Source organism: Penaeus chinensis, chromosome 41, assembly GCF_019202785.1.
Source record: "Penaeus chinensis breed Huanghai No. 1 chromosome 41, ASM1920278v2, whole genome shotgun sequence".
Taxonomy (NCBI): Eukaryota; Metazoa; Arthropoda; class Malacostraca; order Decapoda; family Penaeidae; genus Penaeus; species Penaeus chinensis.
Window position 1 is genome coordinate 5601260 of NC_061859.1, and position 10000 is coordinate 5611259.

A 10000-nucleotide genomic window follows, 5' to 3' on the forward strand; every position below is an offset into this window, starting at 1 on the left:
TTTCTTTCATATAAAAAGACTGAAGCTTCCTATGTACTTATCTGATGATCAAATATGTATATTGTCATCTCATTCTGCCTATTCACTGGACATGTAGTGTTCACTACATAATCATATCATATTACAACTGGCTTAACTATACAGGGTGTCCACAGAATTGTACAATAACAATATTGGCGGAAAATAGTTATAGCTACCTTGGGAATGACACAAGGACATACACAGAACCAAGGGTCCAGAAGGGGAAAAAATCTCTTGGCTATACAAATTGAACATGATGATTAACCGTACATTAGCAGATAAAAACGTATTTACATGAAACATGCAAAGAAAATCAGTACCAAAACGATAACTGACAAGAATTTCAAACATGGAAAATAAATCAACTATGACAAATAAACAAAATCAACCTCATGCAGGAATGTCTTCTTTCTTGATGTGCACGGAATCATAAGAGATAAAAACTTTCTATCACTATTGCAGTTACACTCACATCAAGAATATTAGTCAAACATACCGCTTGGCAAATAGCTATCATTTCCTTTGAGAATGCTGATTTCTACTTCATGCAGGTTTCTACTTCAAGAGGTTACCATCAAAAATCACAAATCAAAATTTAAAAAGTTAACTTGATGTATAAAATATTTAGTTACTGTACATTTATATTATTTAATTTGTTTATATCATCCATCATTTTCAACAATTAAATTTTCTTTACCAAGATTACACTTAGTAAATATGTAGTAATAAAGTCACTTGCACATATTCTTTTCATATCACTTACTATAGCAAACTACAGTCCTTGTCTTTTACAAACCTACAAATATTTAGTGCAATAGTAAGAAAAGATCAGTGCCATAATATGCATCAAAATGAAAATTTATGCTTTACCCATAAACTGGAGTGCCTGTTTTGCACATACTCGGCAGTACTGCTAGCCTCTTCATGGTCATAGTGAAGGAACAACTGGTATATTACAAATTAAGATAATGATGCCATGTACTGAATAGAGGCACTACTAATGATGTGAAAAAAAAAGGGTTGTAAATCAATCAGGATATTTATAAGCATCATTTGAAAAGAATGCTCTAAAGACACAGCACTCTGATGACCAGCTGTTGAGGAGTTATACAACAGTTTATGGGTTAGTGGTTGCTGCTTTGTCTGTGTGCGCATAATCGGATATCAGATAGGCTGGAAACACATCATTAAATGCTGATGATAAGACAGATTGCAGCGAGATTCTCATTAAAAAAAACATTACTTGATGAGGATTGATATATATGAGGACACATAAAATCTGAACTTCTACATGGAAAAATTAAGGATCTTTTTAACTGCAAATACTTATGGTCTTAATGTTGAGTCTACTTCATTCCTTACTAATCACTTCCTTGATAGTTTCTTTGAGTAAAGCAGTAGTTCAAAAAGGACCTTTGTAAATTTATATCTTGATAAACAAAACAAAAAACAATAAACAATTCTGAAAAAAAAAAAAACAGTGACTGTCTGCTTCCTTATAACATGTAATTTATGAATACCAGAAAATAGTAATGAGCTTGCCTGATTAAGCAAAAGAGCATAATACACACATGCTTATAACCTTACACTCCCTTTTACAAACATGCATCTCCTCATGCATAATAAATTGATATAAATGATACAATCCAAACAATAAATGAAGAGAAACAAACTATCAGTTTATAGCTTCCTCTTTTTAAATAGGGACGGCCAATGTCACAACACTGTTCAATGAGTTCCAAACACTGGCTACAATCATAAAATCTTAAAAATACAGTAATGATGCTGCTTTCAGAATACCGGAATTGTAAATATGTAAATTACTTTTTTCAACCCTCAAGAGGTTATAAACAAATCAGTTTTCGTCAACCTTAAAATATGGAGATATCTGCTCCACAGTGGAACTTCATCTACAAAATTATTAGTGTTACCATCAAATGATAACAACTTAATCCCAAGCAATTAAAAAAAAACAAAAAAACTCAACACTGTTTACAACAAACAACAATACAAAAACATTCAGAAGTTATCACTGCCCAAAATTTGAACTGATTGCAAAGCAGCAGAAAAAGAAGGCATGATTTGTGACCCATCATGAGGATAGTGATTCCCTCACGATATATATACAACATCAAAAGAAAATAATAACATACAGTGCTGAATATAAGGTATGCTTTACAGCTTCATTACAGTTTTACTATCTATGCAGGTTTTTGAAACATGGATAATCTGGACAATGTATCTTCTTAACAGTATTTGAGCATTACATCCAGAGAGAGAAAATAGTGTAATATATAAGCTAATATGCATCATAATGAACATAATATTATTATATGCAGACACATAATTGCCAATAGCTTTTTTCCTCTCTTGATAATGAATTTAATCCAACTAGCTTCTCAAACTACTTAATTACAGCTATCTGTAAATCAATATAATAAAATACAAGAATGAACATTTCTACTCTGCTAACATTTGTCTACCATAAATGCATCAGCCTTAAAATGGTGTACCTGACACACCGTAATATTGTCTAAATATTCCAACTGTAAATCAGTTTTTGGGTGCATTGTAGCTATGAAAATTTTTCATAATATACATAAATATCAATTAACCCCTGGAGCATGAGGTATAGCTTAGGTTGTGCTCAATTTTTGTCTTCAGCAGATGATGCCCTGAATCTTTGTCTTCAAGGGGAAGAAAGAAAAAAAAGGGAAAAAAGGCGAAAGTTATTCACTATACTGTACACCAGTCGGTGGGATCAAAAAGGGGAACTACTCCACGAGTTAAGAGAAAATAAGACAAGAAAAAAAAAAATATATATATATCAGACTAATATGCTACACTGATGTCTTTCAGATTGACTCCCTTTTATAGATATTGTCTATTCTTGCTCTTAACAGAGAAATGACTCAAATTTAAGAAAGATGTTCAAGATGTTTACCAAGTAGTGAAACAAAGGAATAATAAACAAGCTTATACTCTTACTAACACACAAACAAGACATACAAAAGCAAACACATGCCTAAACACATGCATGCACATACAACACACACACTCTTCAACTGTGTGCTCACTTACATGCATTGTATTCATGAAAGGTACTGCAAATACAGAACATATAATGATAAATCAAATGTCTTGCAGACAGGTGTTGCTAATGTTCACACATGAGGCCAAAAATATAAGCAAATGTAAGCTTTTAACATTACTTTTATATAATGTATGACAAATCTATTTTTTGTACACAGTTACTTAATGGCATAATTTTGATTTTTGAGCAGTAAATCTATTTGCAATAGCAGACAGGGATTTGTATCTGAATTCTTCAATAGATTCAAAAAGCTATAATTAGATCTTGTAAAACGCGTTTAGTTTAGTCTATTCTATCTAGTTTTTGCCTTCTGATATCTTATCTTTCCATTTACTATCTTTCTATTTACTAACACAACTGCATCTGAAAGCTAAAGGCTGATAATAGTCTTGAACAACAATTATTATTCAATCCGCAATTACATGACTTCATATAAAAAATACAATACTTAGCCTTCTGAATATCATAATAATTTATAAATTCTTTCCTCATTATATACACCATTTTACCTCAAAATATTATTGCTTTAATTTTTGGACTTGAAACAAATTGAAAAGTTAATTATCAGAGTAAAACTTACATAAGCTTTACCTCTGTGAGACCTGCAATCACCAATTTCATATAATAACTGTTTTATAGTCTCAAGCTAAACTCATCTTGCATGCAGTTTAATTTTGTATAGAGTAATGAAATATATACAGAAATGCAGTCTTATTGCAAATGTCATTGGTTCTTGGTTCAGGTATGAAATTGTACTAATGGCAGATTGACAAATCTTGGATACATGTAACCAATGGAAGAAATTCACATAAGCATGGAAGCACCTAGTTACTATTGGTAATGTTGCATACTGATGTACTAAAAAGAATAAAACAATATACATATATAATCAATAAATATAATCAACAACCTAGAAGGCTCCTATTTCATGTCAATTACATTACATGGAACTCAACTACAACTGACAATAGAGTAACAGTTATATAGACTCAGGGAAAATGCAGAACTAATTCACTTTTCACGAAGATCTTACTTATGTCATTTGGTGTATGAATTTGTGAAGGAAAAACAATAATTCATGGCTACCTTAATACAAACATAAAAATATGAAACCAAACCATTTTTCAAAGGGTATCACTAATATATCACTGTTATCTGGAAAAAAATGGCTTTTCATATTTCAAGTTTATAAAGGAATAATGGGGCATGAAAAGCTGCTACACATTACAGCATCAGCATGATGTGACTAGATGTATTAGCTAGCCTATGAAGAAAAAACACGAGATGATATCTACAGCAAAGCAAATAAAATATCTGGGGCAAGGTTGAGTATAAACCAATTTTATGGTGAGCCAGAGTAAAGTAACTGTACTCTTGTCACTTTCTACATATACAATAGTCATCATCATCTGCAGTGGATGGGGCAACTGGGTTTGCTGAGGTGGTAACTCCTTCCATTATGAGAAAAAAAATAGTCTACTGGCTTTCCTTATCCTCCAAGTCATAAAACTGAATGTTTAACACATTTCACCTGCATATTTATGGTATTTATAACAGGCTAAATAGGAAAAGGAAAGAAAGATAGTGATAAGGGGCAGGTTATCATACCTCAAAATAATGCAAATATAACAGCAAATCCATCTTGTATAGAAAGAAAAACAAGTTGCTTGACAAGATGGCATTGTAAATATATGTATTAAGAAAGAACCATATTCTTTAACAAACTGTAAAACAATAACATGAGTGGAAAGTAATATTCACTGAGAATCTAACCATCTGATCAGCATTTGTAAAATACTACATATCCTGTTATATAAGCTTGTGTTGAAGACTGAATATGTTGGAAGGACTTGCAGGATCAGTAGCTGTTCAGATTGCAAACAAAATCAGTTTTGCAATAAATCAGATATCAAAATAAAAAAGTAAAATGCATTATCTGCTTACCTATCTGCTGCCTAAAAATAGCTGCTAAATTGGAAAACCTTTCTTCAAAACTATCATAGCACACCCTCCTTAGTTATGAACAACTTACACCAGGAATACACAGAAAAATGCTGATCATTCTTACCACTACTTGTCAATATAAACAAACATATAATTCAACCACTAAAGGAATACAAATTATTGTCATTTGACCAATTAAATATGTCACCCTTATAAGGAACACTCCCTCCCTGAGTAACCTAAGCAGATACTCAAGCAAAAACTGTTTGTGTCTGAACTTATAAAAAAAAAAATCAGTATTGGATAACTTTGACAGATAAACTTCCATCCCATAAATAAAATGCAAAAATAAGTAAAATAAAGTAAAAAGAGTGGCTTGCTTTCCTGCATTTATGTAAGATATAGTCAAAGATATTTCCATTATGCATTGCACTAATTATGGGTTAATATTGATTCATTCTTGACAGCTGATTACACTCCTTACAAATTGTTCTGTTAGGCTAAACCAGGTATAAATGCAGACACATCAATATGAAATTCTGCATAATGAAAAAAATAACAGACTATTGTCTATTAATATTTACAAACACACAAATATTGTTCAGCATGCACAGAAATAAATGAAGTCTTGCATTACAATTAATGGTTAAGATTTATCTACTTAATTAAGCTCATACAAACGGTCATAGTTTTACTTAAATAAATGAACAAACTTGTTATAATGCATGCAAGTATTTTGTAATAGATCTTAAACTGTCTAAAGGGTATGCAAAAGGACAGTCTTATCATATCTTTTGTGCTTTCATCATGTACTGCTTGTCAGAAAAGTTATTTCAGAGAAAAGAAGATATATTTTATGTGGAACTCCATAGCCATAATATCAAGAAAGTGGCTTTGATCAACTGATTCCTTTCCACAATTTGTCCTGATAATAAATTACTTTCAAGCAAAGGATGCAGTAGTCTTACATCAGGTCAATAACATGACTAAAAACCACAAGGCTGGAAAATGCTAATATCCTTACAGCTGGCATTCCCCAGGTTCTGCTATCATTTTCTTTCATGTTAACTACAATCAAATACTTGTGACATCAGTTATGTGAAAAATGGGTCTTTTTATTTAAGCTTTGAGCATTGTACTTACAGACACTACCTTCTTATGAAAAACAAAACAAAAAGAAACAACTGAATGAAGGGGGAAGGTAATTCAACCACAAGACATCAATGGTACAGTATAAAAGGGATCCTTCCTTATTTCCTAAGTCAATATTAGGGTCTTCTACTATCACATTAGGTACTCTTTAGATCTAGTCACAGTGTAAAGACTCTAGAGCTCATTTAACTGAACTTTTTACTGCCTTGCATTTGTGTTCAGCCACTTCAGCTGATCTAAGTTTTTATCTCCAGAAACATGCACCCATAAATGTCTGAATGAATCTGCTATAACTATATCAATTCTTACAAAAATGACATTTGGTCATAACCATTCTTAATAACTCAAATAATTATTTTGAGCTTCTTACAGTAAGTAGTCTGTTTTGTGAACTGTGCTAAGATGTGGCCTTATAGCTAACTCTTCCTACTTTTCACTGGAGCATAAGTGTTTCCAAATTACGTTGGAGAATGGTGTCCTTCACAGAGTTAAAGACAACTTTTATGTTTTCTGTGTCAACAGCTGTTGTAAAATGGTGAAACAATGGCCGTCGATTGTTATCTGCTCGCCGTTGTTCCACAAACTTGTGCAAGATAAACTGCTGGACATCTCTTTCATCATGTGGATTGCCCTGTGAGTTAAAACAAAGATTCAGCATTCAAAGAGAGATTAACATCAACATTTTTCAATAATACTAGGACAAAAGATTTACTAAGCATCATCTTGTCCATTCCGACTCTTGTATAACTTTCTAATATTTTCTAACTCATGTAAGCAGCATAAGCAGGCACATGTGCCCACACACACAGACACAATCATTTGACCCAATGCTGCCGGGCAAATGTAGTGTTCACATAAGTATTGTTTTGTGAAATGTCTCTACACATAGATGGCTCTGCAAATGCTCAGCCAGGAGTCAATATTGCTCGTTGTGACCTCACCTAATTTCACCTTTCCTCGAGTTTTCATGAAAAATGTTTTTTGACACATGCTATCAATAATGATGGTGTTATTATCTTTATAGAATTATCATGTTATTAACAATACTAATAGCAATACAAGATAATGAAAATATTTCAGAAAATTAAGGAAAAGGGTATACAGGTGAAATAGGCAGTAGTAATTACTGACTCACTGGTGACTAATCCTTTCACTGAAACACTCTGAAATCATATACATCCCCAGATATGCACTTTCTATAGTTTATAAATAAAATCTGTAGCAAGTTTATCATCATAAACTTGTAATATATATGCACATCTATATACAATTTTATGACATTTTTTGAAATTTCTACATACCACTTAACTTTCAAGCCAACACAGGAAAATTTCAAAAATAAGTAAAAATGACAAGAAGTAAATTACAGGTAATTTACAGTAACTTCTGAGACCAGCAGTTACTGTAACAACATAATAAAGTTATTCTACCTTTACCTTAAACAGAAAAATTACTATAACTGAATCTTTCCAGTTTTTTCCTGTTACCCAATTTTGGCAGGAAACCAAACACAGGCTCAGGTGGTCCAAGAAGATTCCCTTTCATTATTTATTAATTCTGAAGTCTCACACACATTTACATGTTGAGAGAACCAAGTTCTAATGCTCAAAAAACAAGACGGTCATTTAATTTCCCTATATTCACAGAGTTAGCAGGAAAAAGATTCAACCTGATTAGCCATATGTGACCTATCCAAATATGAACTAATTGACTATTTACTGATACTGAATAATAGCCAGTTAATGTCTGAGCTTTAGAACATTTAAGAACACTTAAAGGAAGAGGGAGAAGAGGAAAATAAACTGATAAACAAGCACTTACCACAAAATCTGTAAAATAATGGGAAATGTTGCTTTGTCTTGATCTGACTTTCTGAATAAGGAGATCAGTCTTGTTTAGGAAGAGAATGATGGAAACATCACGAAAACTTCGGTTGTTCACTATTGTTCCAAAGATGTTGAGCGACTCTTCTAACCTATTTGTGATCCTGTATATAAAAATAGGTGAAAGTTAGCATAAATGTCTTCATAACAAAATTTAAAATTACTCCAATTTTTCATTTTTGTATTCTAGGGAAGGAGGGAGGGAGGGAGAAAAAAAAAAAGAGAGAGAGAGAGAGAGAGAGAGAGAGAGAGAGAGAGAGAGAGAGAGAGAGAGAGAGAGAGAGAGAGAGAGAGAGAGAGAGAGAGAGAGAGAGAGAGAGAGAGAGAGAGAGAGAAAGAGAGAGAGAAAGAGAGAGAGAAAGAGAGAGAGAGAGAAAGAGAGAGAAAGAGAGAGAAAGAGAGAGAGAGAGAGAGAGAAAGAGAGAGAGAGAGAGAGAGAGAGAGAGAGAGAGAGAGAGAGAGAGAGAGAGAGAGAGAGAGAGAGAGAGAGAGAGAGAGAAAGAGAGAGAGAGAGAGAGAGAGAGAGAGAGAGAGAGAGAGAGAGAGAGAGAGAGAGAGAGAGAAAGAGAGAAAGAGAGAAAGAAAGAAAGAGAGAGAGAAAGAAAGAAAGAAAGAGAGAGAGAGAGAGAGAGAGAGAGAGAGAGAGAGAGAGAGAGAGAGAGAGAGAGAGAGAGAGAGAGAGAGAGAGAGAGAGAGAAAGAGAAAGAGATAGAGAGAGAAAGAGATAGAGAGAGAAAGAGATAGAGAGAGAAAGAGATAGAGAGAGAAAGAGATAGAGAGAGAAAGAGATAGAGAGAGATAGAGAAAGAGAGAAAGAGAGAAAGAGAGGAGAGAAGGAGAGAAAGAGAGAGAGAGAGAGAGAGAGAGAGAGAGAGAGAGAGAGAGAGAGTGAGACCCTCTGTTTGCAATTTACATTCTCATTTAAAAGTTCTACAAAGAGTATCATGACTGGCAAAACATGATAGAAAGTCCTGAAAATCTATATACCTAAACCAGAAATTAATACATATACTCAACTGATACACAACTATAAAAGGATTATACAAAATCTAACAACTAATGAACCTTTTCTGACAAATGGATACCACAGCAGTAAAGGGTAAATTCATGCTTACCTATCTTCCAACAACCTTTGGTCGAACTCTGAGGATGATGCTAAGAATATTATTGAGGTAACACTCTCAAAACACTGGAACCACTTTTGTCTTTGTGTACGCTGCCCTCCTACATCCACAAAGAGAAACGGTACATTTTGAATAGGTATTGTGAATTCTGTGATTGCTTTGGTGGCTTTGCGGCAGTGGAGAATGTCCTTCTCTGTGGGGATGTATTCCTGCAGAAAAAAAAAGAAGAAAAAAGAAACAGATAAAATACATTAATAATCAATCAAAAAGGAAAGATATTTGAACAGCCATAGATTCTTCTACTAATCATCATCCAACAGTATATAAGAATCTAAGAATCATACATTATAGTTAATGAATAGTAAAATCAACAAATAAACAATATAACTTAAAGTTCAACCTTAACTTACCAGAACACCTATTCTGTCTAAATTTTCGAAAAAGTATGATACACTGTCAGTCTGAAATGGATGAAATATACAAAATTATTTTTTACTTACACTACTAGTTAAAATGAGGATATAAAAGATACCACACTGTCAATCTGAAACCAATTAAATATATATCACTTTATGTACTGCTTACATTCTTAAACAATCCAAGAATAAACTCAAGAATACCCTGCATAAAAAAAAAAAACTAAGGAACTCCAGCATCAATTTTCATAACACCTCTTTTCAAATATTATTACAGCTCTGCCCTCACTTCTACTTGCCCTTTTCAAACACACCCTTGATTGTTATCATGGTTCTCCACATAAGAGCTGTGTTTACCTTTCACTT

The 10000-nt window shown here is 33.0% G+C and overlaps 1 protein-coding gene across 3 annotated transcripts in view; it reads right to left on the minus strand.

Annotated features, from left to right (window-relative positions):
• Window positions 1–10000, minus strand: part of LOC125047461 (guanine nucleotide-binding protein subunit alpha homolog) — a 21684-nt gene that overhangs the window by 2368 nt on the left and 9316 nt on the right. For all 3 annotated transcript variants that reach the window (XM_047645672.1, XM_047645671.1, XM_047645669.1), the window contains 4 exons: window positions 9629–9679; window positions 9210–9427; window positions 8033–8198; window positions 1–6842 (listed from right to left, as the gene is read on the minus strand). The exon at window positions 1–6842 is cut by the window's left edge and continues 2368 nt beyond it. In XM_047645672.1, coding sequence (XP_047501628.1) covers window positions 6645–6842; window positions 8033–8198; window positions 9210–9427; window positions 9629–9679 — 633 coding nt within the window. In that variant the 3' untranslated portion in view covers window positions 1–6644. The remainder of the gene's footprint in view (window positions 6843–8032; window positions 8199–9209; window positions 9428–9628; window positions 9680–10000) is intronic.